The following is a 20281-nucleotide window of genomic DNA, read 5'->3' on the forward strand; positions in this document are numbered from 1 at the left end:
AGCCTGGTGATGTGGAGCTTCCAGTTTCTTCCAAAACTCTAATTAATTAATTCTGTATCCCCCAGCCCAGCAATTAATTTGCACCTTCCCAGCCCCCAAGGTTGTAAGTGAAAGAAGAAATTGTAGGCATCACAGTGTGAGTGGAGAGGCTAGAGGTACTGGGGTGTGCGTATGGAGGGGACTGTAAGTATAGAGGTAGCAGGATGCTGTGTGGGGAAGGGATTGCTTGCGGCTAAAGGTTGGGGAAGTTTAGCTTTTCATCACAGAGAGACAGTAGGGAGTGTTATCTTCCTTTTTACTCCTCACAGCACTTGGTTAAAGCGAGCAAGCTTTGCAAAAATGACCATGGGTTGCTGGGCAGTTGCTTCCCCCACACTACAGGCACAGCAGCAAGCTCTTCTGTTTACCATCCTGGTTACCTCCTCTCCCTGTTCTCAGTGCAAAGAGAGATGAGCAAACACCAGGAAGAGACAGCTCTTGACTGGCTGAGTGTGTGCCACGGAGGAGCTGCCTGGGGGTGCAGGTTGCAGAGGCAGATGGGAAAAGGCTGTATGTATTTGTGTGTGGGCGTGCGTGTGGACTACAAGGGGACAGGTAGCTATTTGGGGTCTCCGTGGGCCGAAGAGTAGGTAGTTGTGGATACAAGAAGGAAAGTAGTGGGGAGAATGGGGAACAGTTCCCTAAAGGAGAAACGAAATGGGATATTTATTGAGAAAGGGACCTGAAAAGGGCAGAGAGACAGACATTGAGATCAAGGAGAATAAAGACCCAAGGGAAGTGAGTCCAGGAAGAAAGTGAAAGGGAGGGTGCTCAGGCCACTGAGAGTGAAAGATTGCAGAAGAACGAAGAGATCCAAAAGGGAAGAAAGCAGGAGCATGAGAGGTTATGAGGAGAGGTTATAAGCAGGTTATGAGGAGAATGGAGCAGTGAGTGATAGAAGAAGAGGGATCCATAGAGGGAGGGCAAGATGTTGGTCCCATCTATGCTATAAAATGTACCATGCATGTTATCCAGTTACAAATCAATCATACCACTGTTAGTAATCCCAAACAGCTCAGTGTTGCAGAAGACATGGGACCACACCATGTTGATTAACTTTGTTGGAGTTTTGATTTTCTGCAGAAGTCATGAAAACTGCTAAACATGGTTCTGACTTGTCTTCACTTCAGAATCAAATCTATTCCACTATTCTGGAGGAGAATTTTGTCTAAACATGGATCATTAATACAGAACCCTTTAAGGTCAGTCAAGCTTGTGCCAATCAGCATTTGATTGTCAGTGATAGTTACCAAAATTTACTCTAAAATTAGAAATTTAAACAATCAAAACAACTGCTTTTTATTTAAATGTCCCAGGTATTAATAACATTAAAATCATAGACAATTTTTTCTGCATCACACACATCCACTCCAAGGTATAGCATACTGTGAATCCCAAATATATGTTCTGCATGATTTTTAAACTGCTTTGTGATATCTTCTGAAATTCAGTTTAATTAGGTATAACTGTATGTGTTGGGATGAGATAAAGAGGAAAGTTACAGAAGGGTGTGTGTCAGAGCGAGAGATTGTAGGAGTCAGGGTATGAGTAAGGAAGGGGCCATCTTATCTATACTTTTTAACCAGGATCATTTAAAAGAATTCTGGCATGCTACCCTACTCAAAATCTATTCCCCATCCCAAAGGAGTTTCTACCAAAATGATCAGCAGAGAAACAGTTAACATTTTTCACATGGAACTTATCTTTGGGTTTCAGATTCAATATGTCATTGAAATAAATGGTGCATTCATAGCAATCTTGGTGCTATTGATTCAATCTGTCTATTTACAGACTCACACTATTGGTGCAAAAAACCCGAGGAGTACTTGTGGCACCTTGGAGACTAACAAATTTATTTGGGCATAAGCTTTTGTGGGCTAAAACCCACTTCATCGGATGCATGCAGTGGAAAATACAGTAGGAAGATTATATATAAACACACACAGAGAACATGAAAAAATGGGTGTTGCCATACCAACTGTAACGAGATCAATTAATTAAGGTGAGCTATTATCAGCAGGAGAAAAAAAAACCTTTTTGTAGTGATAATCAGGATGGCCCATTTCAAACAGTTGACAAAAAGGTGAGAGTAACACTAGGGGAAAAATTAGCATGGGGAAATAGTTTTTACTTTGTGCAATGACCCATTCACTCCCAGTCTTTATTCAAGCCTAATTTAATGGTGTCCAGTCTGCAAATTAATTCCAATTCTGCAGTTTCTCATTGGAGTCTGTTTTTGAAGTTTTTTTTTGTTGAAGAATTGCGACTTTTAGGTCTGAAATTGAGTGACCAGGGAGGCTGAAGTGTTCTCCCAGTGGTTTTTGAATGTTATAATTCTTGATGTCTGATTTGTGTCCAATTATTCTTTTGCATAGAGATTGTCCGGTTTGGCCAATGTACATGGCACAGGGGCATTGTTGGCACACTATTGGCACATTGTTGGCACTATTGGTGCTCATTCAGAAAGTTTATTTGCAACCCTGAAGTCTAGAAGTTTAATTTTTTAAATGGAAAATTAAATACTACACCAGCCCTTGAGGTCACCAGAGAAGTGGCTGTGCACTGGGCCATTGTATTATTGTCTCACTGCAAGTCTTGAACTTCTGTGCTTGTGTTGCTTCAGTAACTCTTCCGTAACTTTTGGACTTGCATTTTCCAATCTCACTGGAACATTAATCAGCTGATCAGAAATTATTTTAGATGTTTTTTTTAAACACAAAAGTGTATTCACACTGTACATAATTCAAAGGGTAGTCATGTGTCTCAAGCCTTCATCAGAAGGGCTGAATCTGATGAAAAGGAAAAAACAAGATGTTTGTAGCTGCTGTTAAAGATAGTGATGGCAGGGGAGAAGCAGTGTCTCTTACTGGCTCTCTTATGTCTCACTGGAAGAGACACTAAAATAATTTTATGAGATTTGTGATGTGCAGATCTGCTTCTAAATCTTGTTCCTTCAGGAGGAACAACATGTCTGCATGTTGAGTTGATTTTTTTAAAGCGGAATTAACAATCTGCGGGTATAAAGGATTTTTTTGCAACAAGTCATTTACAGTCTCTCCAGCTTTGGAAATCAGACTCATTAAAATTGTCCCATGGCTCTACAGGTGCTAGAGTTTTTTCTCCTCTTCTTTCTCCATAATGAGTATCATTAATTTGGGAGGAAAGACTTTGGAGTCAGAAATATGGGGGAGGGGAATTAGAGCAGTAGGGAGTGAGGACAAGGGGAGGGATATATTAGAAAACAGAGAGAACTTAGTTTAACGTTCCATACAGTGTTACATCTTCTAATTTTTCACATCCTATAATGAAAGCTCAGTGGATTATTTGATAATGAGAAAGGAACCTTACAAACTAACTTTAAACATTAAAAACTGCTGTTTAGTTTCCTACAATGCCCATTTTGTAATTGCTCTGGAACACTGTGGAGCAGACTATGCAGCAATGCTTATTAAAGCACACCTCAGCTGCACCAGAGGCATTAATTGGCAAAACACCAGTCAGTTGTGTCCTGTTGCTTTATCTAAGAATAACCAGGCAGCAGAAACAATGAGTGTTTCAGGTGCACAGCCAAGTTATTTTTTATTTCTATTTAATTTTACTGGGGAGGGTGTTTGCCTCACTTTTCCCCATTACAAACTGAAAGTGAAATTAGATAGTTCCATGTACCTGCAGAATAAATTCCTCCCAGTGTAGAGTGACCATATTTCCCTATGCTGAATACAGGACACCTGGTAAAATTGCTCGTATTCAAGTGAGTTCAACAGCAATCAATCAGAACTATGCAGTAGCCATCTCCACCCACCCACCCCCAACAGACTATAAGAACTCCAGGGCCCAGCAGGGAAAGGGGGGCCTCCGGCATAAGCGTAGTTTGACTTCTATTTTGGGGGCAGGGGCTAGCGGGGCTCAAGCTAGCTTCACATGATGGGTCCAGGGAGGGAATGCCATCTCCACTCTCTGATTCACCTCAGCAGGCCACCCAGCCTGTCTTGGTTGGAGATACAACCAAAAATTATAACTCAAAGGTGGCGGGCTCAACTCAAAAATTTTCAAAAACAGCTCAGGATGCAGGGAGGGAGTACCTAGGGGCTGTGTGTGGGCATGGGGATAGTTCAGGGAGCAGTAAGAGGGGTAGCTAGGGGCTGTGTGTGGGCGGGGATAGCTCAAGGTGCAAGGAGGGAGTAGCTAGGGGCTGTGTGCTGGGAGGGCTCCCCTATGGTCCCAGTTCCTGAGAACTCTGCCAGCCATGGAGCCAGGTCCCTGACTCCTGCAGCTCTTACCAGCTATGAGAGAAAAGGGGGCTGGGAGCTGAGGAGCAGCTTCAACCCCCTGCACCAGCAGCAGGAGAGGAGACACCAGCCCAAAAAGCAGCTGCTCCACACTGCCCGGCTCCAGGTTTCCGCCTCTGAACTGGCCAGGAGGTGGGGAGAGAAGGAGGTGTCGGGGCTGTGGACCTGTCCCCAGGACAGTCCTGCACTTGCACTGCAGTTTTGGGAGCCAACATCCTTGTCGTCCACCCCCCCCAACTCTGCCCAGGAGCTTGGAGGGCTTCTACTCCATAGGGAGCACTGAGGATCTGGGATTCAGCTCTGCCACTCCTGGCTTCAGCCCCGGAGGGGGCAGGTGCCCATCAGGGATTGGGGCTTTAGCCCCATGGCTCCTGCCTTCAGCCCCGCGGAAGCTGACAGGGCTCAGGCATTCAGCCCTGCAGCTGCTGGCTTCAGCCCAGTGGCAGGCACAGCAGAATGAGGCTTCAGCCTCACGGAGGGTGCTGGGGCTCAGGCTCTGGGTTTCAGTATTGGTGTACAGTGGCCCCCATTGAGAACCCCTGTCAAGGTTCCTTCCCCAATCTGAACTCTAGGGTACAGATGTGGGGACCTGCATGAAAACCCACTAAGCTTATTTTTACCAGCTTAGGTTAAAACTTCCCCAAGGTACAAACTATTTTACCTTTTGCCCTTGGACTTTTTTTTGCTACCACCAACCATCTAACAGATATATAATAGGGAAAGAGCCTGCTTGGAAACGTCTTTCTACCCAAAATCCTTCCAAACCCTACATCCCCTTTCCTGGGGAAGGCTTGATAAAAATCCTCACCAATTTGCACAGGTGAACACCGACCTAAACGCTTGGATCTTAAGAACAATGAAAAAGCAATCAGGTTCTTAAAAGAAGAATTTTAATAGAAGAAAAAGTAAAAAAAATCACCTCTGTAAAATCAGGATGGTAAATACCTTACAGGGTAATCAGATTCAAAACAGAGAATCCCTCTAGGCAAAACCTTAAGTTACAAAAAGACACAAAAACAGAAATATACATTCCATTCAGCACAGCTTATTTTCTCAGCCATTTAAACAAAACAGAATGTAACGCATGTCTAGCTAGATTACTTACTAAGTTCTAAGACTCCATTCCTGTTCTGTTCCCGGCAAAAGCATCACACAGACAGAGAGAGCATTTGTTTCTCCCCCCCTCCACCTTTGAAAGTATCTTGTCTCCTCATTGGTCATTTTGGTCAGGTGCCAGCGAGGTTATCCTAGCTTCTTAACCCTTTACAGGTGAAAGGGTTTTTCCTCTGGCCAGGAGGGATTTTAAAGGTGTTTACCCTTCCCTTTATATTTATGACAACCCCTGCTTTAGATTGTCACCCCTCACCATGTAAAAACACCCCTACTCCTCCCACACACACATACACATGGCTGCCTCTCCTCCTACTTGATGTGACCTCTTTCTGCCTCTCCACCAGGCCTGAGGCCACCATGTGCTCTCTCTTATGAGTCACTGCCTACCCACACTCACCTGACAGCCGCAAACAAGGCGCGCCTGGGGCTGTGCTGACTGCTGACTGACCAGCAGGAGGAGTGGAAAATATGGGACAATTTGCCCGTTTTTTTTTTAAAAAGGCAGGACACCTGCAAGAGGGCTTAAATACGGGACTGTCCTGTTAAAAATGGGACGGATGTCACCCTATCCCAGTGCAAAGTTTATCTTTTAAATGTCATACTTACATGCATAAACAAGACAAGTAAGGTGGTAGCAATCTAGTTTCTCATCAGAATGATGTTTAGGTTATAGCTCTAAATAAAATAAAATAGAAGAGGATAGCCTGTATCCTTTAACTTAGCTTGGTAGTTAGTGAGCCTGCAAAACTCCCACCTACCGTTGCTGAAATGGCCCCAAGAAGACTTGTTAGACCATGGGTCATCCAAGAGGGTAGGGAATTTGACCAGTGATCTGGCCAACAGAAGGCCTTGGAGCACTTTTGGCAGTTAAACTGTGCCAGCACTAGCCAGGAAAGGAAAGCTGCCTCCTCATCCTGTCTGAGTTACCTGAAAGCCTAAGCCTCATTCAAAGATCCAGGAGATATGGGGTGTCGTTGTGTGGAAATTGGGACTGGAAATAGGTAGATTGGAGTGGAGAAAAGTAGTCCCGTGGCTGTTGGAGGAAAGCCAAGAAGCTTAAAAGAAGCTTAAACCTTTAAAGCCAAGAAGCTTAAAACTTTAAAGAACCAGGTATTTAGAAATATAGCTGCTTATGTATTAAATAGTTTCTGTACTTTCCTCCCTTGTTCTTTATTATTATGGACATCTGTATCACATCATGCAAGACATGTTCATAATCCCGCATGCTCTTGCACAGGGGGGAAAATCCTGGCCCCCTGAATTTAAAGGGAGTTTTGTCATTGGCCTCAATGGGGCTAGGATTTTACCCAGGATTTTACTTTGTGTGCACCCATACCTACAGGCTGACGCAGACACAAAGAAAGTACTTGTGTTATTTTCAGTGGATTGCAGGTTGCTACTTAACATGATTCGCGTGTCATAATTCATGATCACTCACAGTCATGCAAAAAGTTAAGACTCGTGTGTTGACTGGCACTGTGTACTTAGCAATAACGGAGTGGAAGAGGCTGAATGAGAGGAAAATGATCAATCTGAGATTTTACGCATAAAACACTAAATTCAGTTTTAATTGTTGCACTAATAGACACGATAACTATTGTTTCTCCTTACTCTAGATCCACAGAGAAACCTTCATTTTCAGATTCAGGCAACTTGAGATGTATTGTGAAAAATGAGAGAATAAAACCAACTGGGGGTAACTCTTTTTCTCTCCTGCTATTGTAGAAAGGATTAAATTACAGTCAGGAGTGCCTTGGAGATTTAATAATTTTTCCCCTAGAGAGATTTGTGATTTATTTTTCAAGACAAAGGAACCTGAATGCAATACACTATGACTATCCACACAGTGTCTTTTAAATGCGTTTGGTAAACTATTTCCTCTAAATTTTATGTCAGCATTTGATTTTAATAATGGTCAGAGGAAAAGAAAATAATATAACCAGGAATTTACAATGGGTTAAATTAGCTTCTTCTAAGGCTGAGCTGTAGCAAATGCCTTAAAGAGGGAATGGAATGAGCTAATGAAGATTCCAGGATTTGTGCTGGACTTACCAGAAGTATTTGTTTGCACACAGAGGAGAATTTAGTGTGATGTCAGTACACTGACTAATCGCCAATCTTTAAAATTTATGGGGTTTTGATCATCTTAAACTTGTTCTCTCAAAGTGACAGGAAAAAGTGATAGGAAAAGTCATCGATGATCTTAATATACTGGAGATTTGAAAAACTCCCCAGTGTCAGAATCAGTGTGAATTGTTTCTTTTGGTCTTATGGTAAAATAAACTACAAATCAAAGGCAATCAATGAAAGTGTGATGGAGTTGCAACATTTTAGAGACTTGGGAAAAGTCTGTTTACTTAATTGATGACTTTAAGCTGCAAGAGGTGGCTGTTAGTTTGTATGATATTTTATGTAACTTATTTCGTGTGGTAAAATATTGTCCTATTATTACCATGTTGTTTTCTTTATAGCAACCTTTTTTAAAAGTGTAAATATTATTGTGGTCTTATTGGTTATTTTCAGTTTTAAAAAAGGCCTAAAAGAGTTTTGCATAGTATATATACCATAAAGAAGATACATGCACACAAGAAATGAAGTTTTAACAGATTTCTCAGTTTTATGTGTTGTATGCTAAGTATTTAAAAGGACTATAAATAACGCGGTGAGGATGAGGTCCTTTAAGACTTTTACCTGGCATTGTCTTCAGCGCTGTCCTCCTGGGACCATTATTTTGATGCTTGGTCTTCTGTTTCAGTCACTCTGGGGCTGATGTCAGGATCTCATTATCAGAGCACTTTTGCAGCAGTAAACCTAGAGTAATCTTTCTTCTGTGTGCCAGGCTGTTTGGTTGGTAAGTACAATTTTAAAATTTTGGAAAACCTTTTTTTCCTCAATAACTGATTTGAGTTGGAAATATAACCCTTCAAACTGCAATTTTTCATAGGAAGAATTTAGCACGCCTCTCCTATTTGTTAGATGAAGCCCAGAATGAAAAAATGATTGTTTGGATCATCCTGTAGAATTCAAACCCAATGAAAAGGCCTATCATATCCTGCTATGGCGGAAATAACCAAGAAAAGGATGTATGGGGGACAAAATCTCCACAAGGAGTCTATTGCAGAGTGTCTGTTTTGTTGTTCTGTTGGGAGATGGTGAGTGTTGCTTTCCCCATTCCTCCCATAGAATGGGCCATTGTTCTGTCTCTACATCTTATTGAATCTCCAGGATACTGGCAGAACCTCAGGAGGCAGGGGCTATCCCTCCATATGTTGTCTGCTTCCATGCTGGCTCTGGAGTCTCCTCCTGCTCCCAGAAAGCACAACTCCATTTGGAACTATGCTGCCAGGGAATCACTAAATGGTGGCTCACCCCCAGAACACCATCCCCCATCACATTCACATAAAGCATTTCCAAGTGCAAAGAAGGGCTGTGGAAAAATTCATTCATTCTCATGCTGGATTAAATTTATGTCCAGTTTCCTGCAGAGTTTTAGAGAGGCGTGACGTATGTGTCATAACATCAGCTGCTGATCCCTGGGCCCACAGAGCTCTCTGCAGGTTTGGGGCCAGGAGGAAGATGGTACTACAGAAACAGCTGAGCCCAATCTACCTTTGTGGGGGATGGGGGTAGATCTGTGAGGAGAGTCTTCTCTGTACTGGTTCAATGAAAGGAGTGATCAGGCTTAAATAGTTTAGGCTAAATTCAGCCCCTGTTTACACCAGTGCGACTCTAATGGAGTGTACTAATATTATTAAGAATCTTGTAATTATGTAAAAGTAATTTAAAATTAATATGTACTTTCACTGTGAAGATACCAAGCAGCCTGTAACGATGAAGAACTCTGTTCACTATATCTTCTACCAGCTGAAGTATTTAGACAGCACAGTCTGCAAGACCCATGAATAACAAGTAACAATAATAAATCCTTGAAATAGCAAAGAGGAACATTTTCCTTTGTAAAAATCATAAATTAATGTTATGCCTTCCAACTCCAAACATTTCCTGATGCAATGCTCTTTCTGACCAGAAACATCTGCCTCTTTGACAACATCTCCAGATCTCTTTTTACATTACTTCTCCATTCTGTCTTCGGTCAGGTTAGCACTGTCTTCCGTCTTTGTTTAAGTTAGCAAACATTATATCCTTTACAGAGGTCACGTTGTCTGGTAACATTGAGAAATGCATGTTCACAGGAATGAAATACTTATTCACATCAAGTTGTGTGCAAAGTCAGTGTTTCGAGAGGGAGGTGGAATGGAAGGAGGTGGAATAGAACTGACTGCTTTCCTTGTACACACAGATTTCAAAATGGAAATCCAAAGGGACATTAATGCTGCTTGAAGGCCTGGCTAGATTGGAGGGATGTCGTGAGGGAGGGAAAAGAAGGGCCTGGTATGGAAAAAATTGAGATTAGAACCATTGAATTAGAGATCTGGCTAAGGAGCAGATTCTTTTGTTCTTCTCTCCTCCCTTTCACTTCACTGCAAGGCAGCTTATTAAGTGCTTTTCCTGCTATGCCTCAACTTCTTCCTCTTGCCCTGCAGGGGTGCTATAAGCAGGGAGTCTGAAGGCATTCGCCTTCTTAGCTGGTTCTTTCAGCTCCCTTCCTCTCTGCAGTCACTTATAGGAGAAAAATAAGGCAGGTAAAGTAGAGAGCGTCCCCTGCCCCCCACCCCAAGGGTCCCAAGAGAGATCCCTGAAGGGGAGGGACTTAAGCAGTGTGGAGACAACCACCCCACAGAGATGGGGTCCTTGAGAGACCATTGCCGCAGGATTGCGGGAAATCTGAGACACTATCCACCACCAGGAGGAAATGACCAGAGAGACCCCAAATAGAGGACTTAAAAAACCCTCCATGTCAAAGTGTCAGAGACCCCAAGTATCAGAGGGGTAGCCATGTTAGTCTGTAGCCACAAAAACAACAAGGAGTCTGGTGGCACCTTAAAGACTAACAGATTTATTTGGGCATAAGCTTTTGTGGGTAAAAACCCCACTTCTTGTATCTGTAATTTTCACTCCATGCATCTGAAGAAGTGGGTTTTTTACCCACAAAACATATGCACAAATAAATCTGTTAATCTTTAAGGTGCCACTACAGACCCCAAGTGTGGGACACTCTGAGAGATCCACGAGCAGATGGGGAAGGCTCAAAGCTCCTCAACATGGAGGAGGCCCTTGGAGATGCCCCTAGGGGGAAGTGAGGGGCAGAGAGATCCTCAGCCGACTGGGGAGAGCACTGAGATGTTCCCCAGCAGGCAGAGGATGGAGGAATGAATAGGTGATTGATGGGGAATGGTGGGTGCGAACTGTGTGTGCCGCACGGGTGATTCTACTGTATTCAGATTCTTATACTGTGCCCATCACCCTGATTTCTCAGCACTTTCCAAAGGTGCCTTAAGTGGCAAGGCCAGCATCTGTCACCTGCAAGTCTCTCTCCCTTTATCCTTCTGGGGGAAAGCTGTGTGACAGTGAGCGATGGAGGAGTGGGGAGAGAATGAGTGAGTGAGTGTGTTGGTTGGCTGATTATGTGAGTGAGTCCGTAGGTGTTTTATTAGCAGAGGGAGTGATGTGGTTTTTATGTTAATCATAAAAGTAGACTCCAAGTATAAGCAAAAATAGTGCAAAATGAAAAAGTGTGGGTTTAACAGGCAGAGTTTTCACCTCAGTTATCGTTTAGAGCCTCCAGTACGTTGGTGAATTGTTATGCTGCTGTCTGGAATGATAGAAATGCAGCATATATTATTGCGACACATCTTTTGGAGGTCCATAAAATATGACAAACTATAGCACCCATACCAGTTAATTTGCTTACACAGTGAAAGCTTTTAAAAAATTGCTTGACCATGACTTTATATGGCCTGTGTAGAACAACAGTGACACCGACTGGCAAGTTAAGTTAACGACCTGTACATGTATTCTCCACATCCATAGGATATCACTGATGGCTCCTATTTGCTTTGTGAAAATGTTGGTCTGTGTTTTTATATTCCAGAGAGTAATTTACTGTTTCAATAGCTTAGTGACAATTCCTTAAAATGGTTATTCTTTGATGTCTTCATGTAACGATTTACCCAAAATGTGTTGGAGTGTCTGGAGATCATCATTTTGCGCTTGAAAATATGTAGCTTGGCTGTACTGTAACATTCCTGCTCCTGAATAGCAAAAGACGAAACTTAAGACTTAAGTATTTATTAAGATTATACAGCAGAGACCCTGGACTTATGCAGCACTGCCCTCAAGTTCTCTCTTCCTCATCGCCCGTTCAGCAGTCGTCCAACCAGTACAATATGCCCTGATGTTATTTATTTATTTAAGTTGATACTGAACTAAACCTATTTTAAGGGGACACGTGGAGCTTTTGACACACAGGAATATATGGGAAGCAGTTTTGGTTTTTGGCATCCAGGAGGCAGTTGAGGCTTTTGGTACTGCAAAGGGAAAGTATCTCTTCTTACTTTCCTCCTTTTGGGCACTAGGGAGATGACTTTAAATTTGGGAGAGGGGTTTGAATTCCTTGTTCCTCATCTCTTCAGCTAGTTGCCACTCTATACTCTGCCCCAAAATCTGCCACTACTTCCTGCAACAATGGATGAGCACATTAGCTTCCTTCTGCTTTAAAGATTAACAGGAAATAGTTAACAGTGTTGTCATTTAAATTGTGGTCACTGGGCTTCAGAATCAACACCCCATTGTGATGAAGTGGAATCTTCTTTCAAAGTTATTGTTTCTGGCTGTCTTTAGCAGAAGGCATTACATCTGTAGCACCTGGTTCACATCTTGAAGGTTTTCTTCACAACCATATTAAGCTACAGACTTTTTATGATTTTAAGTGAAAGGTTCAGCTGTGGAGCTCAATTCATCTGAAATTTCAAAAGAATGCAGAATTATGTGATTATTTATGCAGCTGCATAAACATATTAAACTTAGGGTCCTGCTTAAACATTTCAGATAGGAAAAATGTAAATGACCATTGGTAGTTCAGGAATCATTTTAAAAATGTGAGCCCAGAACAATGGCCTAAGTATCTTTTGAGGAATATTATTCTTGCCCTGCAAAATAGCCTTCTTAGTTTATTTCAGTAAATAAAAGGTAAAGGAACTAAGGTCAAACTGTTCAAATGTTGGTGCCTAAAATCAAGCACTTACAGCCATATTTAGTTAACTAGATAAAATAGAAATAACAAGTAATTTATAATAAAATTTAATTAACAGCTGATAGGTGCTCAGCACCTCTGAACTTCTGACCATTTATTTTTGTGCTTAAACATTGATTTAGGTATCTAACTTGAGGCACCCAAGTTTGAAAAGTTTGGCCAAAATTTTAGAATAAAACTAATGTACTACAATTACAGTTCATCATATATACCCTATATGAGATGACTAGCTTGTATGAGTAACAAACCTTATACAACATTAAAAATTCCGTATTTTAAATGGATTCTATCTTAATGAGCAATAGAGTAACTTTTCTGTATCAAGAATTAAGATTTTAGAAGATAAATTGTCTCACCTGTAGCCCAGTCCCAAAATAGGAAGATTGCAGCAATTGCTTTGTTTCCAAAAGAATAAGAACAATTGTCTGTTTTGAGATTAGATGAGGAAAAAGTGGAGTTGATGACATTTATTGTAAATTTGAATTTATTTTTTGCTGATGGACTGTTGAGTAACTCCATTTTGTTGTGTCAGGGTTTTTCCCATTTGTTGTGTTTATAGGAGGTTTATAATGAATTTTCCAGTTTCCATAATGTCCTTTTGAGACATTGAATCCAGATAAGACCACGCCAGTTTCCTCAATAGTGGTCTTATGTGCCTGAATTTTTGATATTATGCGGGAGGGTCACAGACCAACAGTCTCTGTAATATGGAAAATACAAAATATTTTTAAATTGCTGGCTTAAGCAGGACTTTTCCAAGTTGGTGTTTACTAACAGTAACCCAATACAAAGTTGATTGGATCAAGTTGCATAGCACCAAGGTAGGCTTTGCATCTGTTTTGTCTAAAGACCTTGGACGGAAAGTTTCAAGGCAGAGTGATTAACACTATAAATGGTTTGAATTAAGGATTAGGCTGAGAAGCCTCTGGTTTTTTTGGGGTCAACAAGACATCAGAGGCAGACTGTCATTTCAGAATCTTCAGGGCTTGGGAGAGCAAGTCATGGCATCAACAAACAGACCAGCTCAGCCTTTGACCAATCTCTGCCAGCACCCAAAGAAGTTCTGTTAGTGAGAAGTGTTTTGCCAGCAGAATATCATTGTCTGCACTCCTGCTCAGTAAAAGCCCAGAAGACTGAGAGAGCTGAAGCGTTTGCAAACATTTTAAATACCTTATTTTTCCCTTTTCTGTTCTTTGTCTTTTGCTTTTATTAAGTGGGAGAGGTCTTAGCCTTTTTATTTTCTGTATTTTTAGGGTGTGGAAGTGAAAGTGTGGCTGTGTGCATGCACATCCACATGGGGAAAACACCAAAAAGAAAAGTTCCCCAGGTCTAAACAGCCCTAAATTTTTTGATAAAGACACTCATTACAGTGTGCTCTGTATTTAAAAGTCTTGAGAGACTTTAGATTGTCACCTGCAATTTCTAGTACATAAACTTCTGCTTAAGGAGAGTGTTCTGTTAAAGGTTTGTATTATAATATTGGTGTTGGGGACAGGGAAGGAAAAGATTAGCTTCCACATGAGAACTGAAGTCTAAAAACAGGAGTACTTGTGGAACCTTAGAGACTAACAAATTTATTAGAGCACAAGCTTTCGTGGGCTACAGCCCACTTCATCGGGTGCATTGAATGGAACATATAGTAAGAAGATATATATATACACATACAGAAAAGGTGGAATTTGCCATACAAACTGTAATAGGCTAATTAATTAAGATGAGCTATTATCAGCAGGAGAAAAAAACTTTTGTAGTGATAATCAAGATGGCCCATTTAGACAGTTGACAAGAAGGTGTGAGGATACTTAACATGTGGAAATATATACAATATGTGTAATGACCTACTACAGGACAGGTCCAACAAAGAAAATAACAGAACGCCACTAGCTGTCACCTTCAGCCCCCAACTAAAACCCCTCCAGCACATCATCAAAGATCTACAACCTATCCTGAAAAATGATCCCTCACTCTCACAGATCTTGGGAGACAGACCAGGCCTCGCTTACAGACAGCCCCCCAACCTGAAGCAAATACTCTCCAGCAACCACACACCACACAACAAAAACACTAACCAAGGAACCTATCCTTGCAACAAAGCCCGATGCCAACTCTGCCCACATATTTATTCAAGTGACACCATCATAGGACCTAATCACATTAGCCACACCATCAGGGGCTCATTCACCTGCACATCTACCAATGTGATATATGCCATCATGTGCCAGCAATGCCCCTCTGCCATGTACATTGGCCAAACTGGACAGTCTCTATGCAAAAGAATAAATGGACACAAATCTGACATCAGGAATCATAACATTCAAAAACCGGTAGGAGAACACTTCAACCTCTCTGGCCACTCAGTACAAAACTTAAGGGTGGCAATTCTGCAACAGAAAAGCTTCAAAAACAGACTCCAATGAGAAACTGCTGAGCTTGAATTAATATGCAAACTAGATACCATTAACTTGGGTTTGAATAGAGACTGGGAATGACGGGGGTCATTGAACATATTGAATCTATTTCCCCATGTTAAGTATCCTCACACTTTCTTGTCAACTGTCTAAATGGGCCATCTTGATTATCATTACAAAAGTTTTTTTTCTCCTGCTGAAAATAGCTCATCTTAATTAATTAGCCTCTTACAGTTTGTATGGCAAATTCCACCTTCTCTCTATGTATATATATATATATCTGTATATATCTATCTTCTTACTATATGTTCCATTCTATGCATCCGATGAAGTGGGCTGTAGCCCATGAAAGCTTATGATCTAATAAATTTGTTAGTCTCTAAGGTGCCACAAGTACTCCTGGGTTTTTTTTTGTGGATACAGACTAACGCGGCTGCTACTCTGAAACCTGAAGTCTAAAAGGAAGTTGGGTAATAGCTCTGAGATTGAGATTCAGACATTAGGTAATAGTTTACTTTCAATATTAGGCTTTTTAACCAGATTCAAATTACACATTTGATTGACCATGGTAAAATTATTTAATTGGGATATATACCCAGCTGCACAGCCACATTCTCAGGCTCCTTAGAATTTATATGAGGATCAATTATTTTTTATATTAATTTGATGATCTAACTCCAATCCAGTATTTAAACTACCTTGCTTGATTTGTTGATTTGATCTTTATTTAATTCTGATTTGGCAGTGTTTTATTTTTAGTTAGTTTATTAATACCAGCTTACCTTTGGTGATAGGTTTCTAGGTTTTATATTAGTTTGTTTCAGAATTTTAATAACATTTCTAAAATAGAATCTGATACTGACACACTTTTTTCAGTAAGCAATGTGGGTCCAGAACCTTTGAGGGTCTGAGATGGATACCAGCTGGTCAATTTAAAAGTTTGACCAGCTCCCTGTCATAAGTCTGTGGTTCTCATACCTGTATATATCTCTTTAAAGTGTTCAGTTTTTGATGTTTCATTTTTTTAGTGTCTTGAAATGAGCGATCATTTGGAAGAAAATTGTACTGAGAAAAGCAATTCTGCCCATGAGGAACCTGCAGAAGCACATGCCCCTCCTGCTAAGGATTGTCAAATAGCACAGAAGCAACTGGTATGACTTCTGAAGTACTGTGTTACTGATCAGGGCATTGGAACAAATGTGCAATTATAAGTAAAGGCAAATAGTGAAATGACAGCAATACATGTGCAGATACTTAACAGAGTGTTTAGAGCCATTCAGAGTTCTGGCATTAGCAAGGGAGGATGCAGGAAAGTGGGACAGTCCTCTCAACAGGAAGTAATCTTTGTAATTAATTTTACCCTGAGTTCTGGAAGGGATTCCTTATGTTTGGCATTTCAGCCTCCATTATTGTCTGTTATTTGCTTCCAGTTGGAACGTTTGTAACCTATGAGTAGGGACTGCATTTTAACAGTAAAACCCAATTTCTACCCACAAAATTTAAATGTCTACATGTGGCCAGCTGATGAGGGTGTCCCACTGCTTATCAGAAGTTGATGTTAGCCAGCTTGCAAATAAAAGTTGGCTATTGGACATGTGCCACAACAACAGAGAATCTGCTTAAGCTCCCATTGCTACCACCAGTGTGGAGTGACTGGAACCCGTCCCTGGGAGCACATTGTTGTTAAAAAATTAATATAGACTGTGATCGAAACAATATGGTGGAGTCTGAAATGAAGATGATGGAAGCTGATTCACATAAATTTATGTTTGAGAAGATAAGATTAATTTATAAATAAAATAATCTACTGTTACAGAAATCTTGAGAATCCCAAATAAATGTTACCACCTTGCACCTTGTGTCATCATTTATGACATCATGTGTGTAGTGAGTGAAAAGTAGGTGTAAAATGCTACTGTTCTGACTGGTAACATTTTATGCTTACTCGCAATTGCATTGTACTGGTGTAAATGACAAACCAAGTTGTAGGACATTGGAGAATAAGGCCCATTCTTAACCCCCCAAAACAGTTTAATCCGATTGTAAATCCAGATTTCCAGCAAAAATACAATAAAATAACCCTGCTAAAGTACTGTCAATCTCTATGAATTGTTTGCTTTGGTTCCTCCACTCTTCTCCTTTCTTCATACACTTCAGTCCTGCGAGTTGTTCTTTCCTGCCCTAATGATCTTCCATACCTTCTCCTTGCCCCCAGATTCTTCTTGGAGAGATAGGCCATGGAGAGCTGAGGGAACAGAGGCGGGTAAGAGAACAGAAAGAATGATCCAGCTCAGATTAGGACAGTGACAGTATTTTCTTTTACATTGTAGGCTACTGAATTACTACCTTAAAGGCACATTGTGTACTTTAGTGGACCTTCATTTTATTGTTTAATGTTGCAATAATGCTTTCCTAATTATTGCAACATTAATAATTATTTTCAGAATAATTGCAAATGATGCAATATCTTTATTAAAGGGTTTTTTTTCAGATGTTGAGATATATATTCATATTGTAAGAACTGTCCGAGAAACTGTAACTTGAAGAATGCAAAATTAGGTTCACAGGGGAGAATTTGGAGAAGAGCTAATATAACATAGATGAGGGCCTAGACCAGTCAGAAAGATCTTATGGGTAATTGGTAGGGATCAGGCAACATAGATATAAACAAGGGACAGGGCAGAAAGGCTCCAAACAGCATTGTGAATGAGCTATGAAAGTTTGAAAGGGTGTATTACTGAGAGGCAGAAATCAAACAATCTTTCAGCAACTCTGTTTCTGTTAGAATTTCTGTTTTGAAACTCATTCTGATTCAAAGGAAAACACACAATGGCAACAGTATCTAACTGCAAAATATTTTAGAAAATGCAATGTCTGCTTTCTTAGATGGCATTTTTGATGTGGTCCAATCTCTCTGACAGAAAGTGAACAACACAAGTGCTAAGCTCCCTCTTTCCTGTTCTTGAATTCACTCTAGCTAGGCCTTTACAGGAAGGGAGTGTTTCTGTCCACGGTGATAATTTTTCAAAAACCAAGAGAAAAACAACCAATATAATCTTTGTGGTGAGGTACTACAACCTGAGCTCTCTGGGTATGTCTACACTGCAGCTGGGAGAGAACCTCCCAGGTCTGGCAGACAGACCTGCACTAGTGAGGTTTGATCCAGCACACTAAAAATAGCAGTGTGGACATTGCAGCTTGAGCTGTCATGTCATGCTTACCCACCTTCTTTCTCTGCATTCACACCTGCATAAAATTGGCTATGCCCTCCTCTGTTAGTTGACAGAATGGGCCTTGGGCATAATTGGTTAAAAAATTAATAGATGGGTGAACGGTTTTTAAATGGGACTATGCTACAGTAGGTCAGGTTTTTGCCTTACATGCCAATCACTGTGTCCTTTTATATTTTTATTAAGAAGATTAAAACTAGCAAACATATATGGCAGTAAATAAAAAAATTCTGGTTAGCTTTGGTGTTTATAATCTTTCCTTTGTTTGTTCATTCATAGCAGCAAATAGAGCGGCAACTAAAATGCTTAGCGTTTCAAAACCCAGGACCTCAGGTAGCCGACTTCAACCCTGAAACTAGAGAGCAGCAGAAGAAAGAGCGTATGGCAAAGATGAACCAAGATTTTTTTTATAAACACAAGTAAGACAGTATCTTTGATTTATTATATGTCTTTTGAAATTGAGATGTTTACTCAATATACAGAAAATTAAAAAACAAATATTTTCATAGACCTTGTTTAAAATGTGAATATTTAGCAGAGTAAATAGACTTTCTCTATTTAGTTTAATAGAAGTTTGACTTATTTTTGTGGCACACATTACTTAACATTTAATAACTGTCTATTACTATCAGAAACTTATATTGGCATTTCGCTATGTTGCAAGAGTGTTCAGAAGAAAGTACTTGCTCCTATGTAGATTTTTCCTCATTAGCTTACTTCAGTCATTGAGCGTGTTTGAAATATTCTCTGAAGGTCACTGTTTTTCTCTAACAGAACTATGAAGAAGTATGACAAACATGGCAGGCTGCTTTGTAATAACATGGATTTGTGTGACTGCCTGGAGAAGAACTGCCTGGGTTGCTTCTATCCGTGCCCTAAGTGCAATTCGAACAAATGTGGACCAGAATGTCGCTGTAATAGAAAATGGGTTTATGAGAGAATTGAGACTGAAGCTGGTGAAGTGATCAGCATGTTACCATTTTTTGTCCCTGAATGATGTTTTTCTGCTAGCTTTTGTAACTGAGCAATGTTTTTCTTTTCATTCTTTTTTATTTTTTAACCTTTAATAAAACTGAATTTTGGTTTTGTGAAAGGGGCTGGATTGACTTGGCTAAAGTACCTGTTGGTGGTGCTCATGCGCCTTTCTCTGCCTCACCAATATGCCTTAATCCTCACCATTAGGGACAAGTATATATTTCATTCTCCTTAATCCTTGGCAACTTTGCTGAGGCAGCTAACAAGGTCTTCCTAAGTCTTTACTTTTTAAAATTACAGGTATCAGGAATGCTGTGGTCAGACAACATCCTTACTCTGGAAAACAGGATCACATTGCTTTGATTTTTTTCCTCATTAATTTTTTCACATATGCACCTATACAACGTATGACAAATCCATTCTTCTTTGAGTGATTCCGCTTGTATTCTGCTTCTCCTGGTGTGCATGCACTGCATGCGGGCAGGTAGTAGTGTCTATTGGGGCTGCACTTGCACCCTGCATGTCGTCTGGTGCCCCATAGCTGAGGGCATAAATGGCAGTACAGCCACAACTGCCCTCCAGTTCCTTCTTACTGTTCATGTCTGTGAGACAGAACCCCTGTAGTGTCCGTGACTCTGCTCACTGTGTGATTCTTTCCTTGTTTATTTGTTAGTTAGTTGTAGTTAGTGTTCTCAGCATAGAACACTATCTAGGTCAGTACAGTTAAATTTCTACTTCTAAGCCTGTTGCAAAAAAGAAAAGTAGAAAGAAGGCTTCATGTCTAGAAGGTGATCCGGCACTGGACACCTTGGGATGTGGCAGATTCGAAATCTCCAGTATTCAAATCATGTCCTTCCTGTGAGGCAGCTATTCTCATCCGTGATGGACACTCTTCATCTTCTGCCTTGGTGAAGCATATGTACTGCACAAGTGCTCTATATGTTGTGCCTTTTGGAAAAGGCCCCCCAAAATGAGGGAATCCCACCCGAAGCTCTTTCTCTTAGGGTATGTTTTCACTACCTGCCGGATCGGCAGGCGGGGATTGATTTATCGCATCTAGTCTGGATGCGATAA

The 20281-nt window shown here is 40.7% G+C and overlaps 1 protein-coding gene across 1 annotated transcript; it reads left to right on the top strand.

The window, feature by feature from the left end:
- Positions 1 to 8514: 8514 nt before the first annotated feature.
- Positions 8515 to 19249, top strand: ARL14EPL (ARF like GTPase 14 effector protein like). The gene is made up of 4 exons (XM_073346222.1): positions 8515 to 8593; positions 16031 to 16153; positions 18512 to 18651; positions 19007 to 19249. Exons 1-4 carry the CDS (start codon positions 8591 to 8593, stop codon positions 19227 to 19229), a joined length of 489 nt encoding a protein of 162 aa, XP_073202323.1. The 5' UTR covers positions 8515 to 8590; the 3' UTR covers positions 19230 to 19249.
- Positions 19250 to 20281: the final 1032 nt, after the last annotated feature.

The sequence above is a fragment of the Lepidochelys kempii genome, chromosome 5 (assembly GCF_965140265.1).
Source record: "Lepidochelys kempii isolate rLepKem1 chromosome 5, rLepKem1.hap2, whole genome shotgun sequence".
NCBI lineage: Eukaryota > Metazoa > Chordata > Testudines > Cheloniidae > Lepidochelys > Lepidochelys kempii.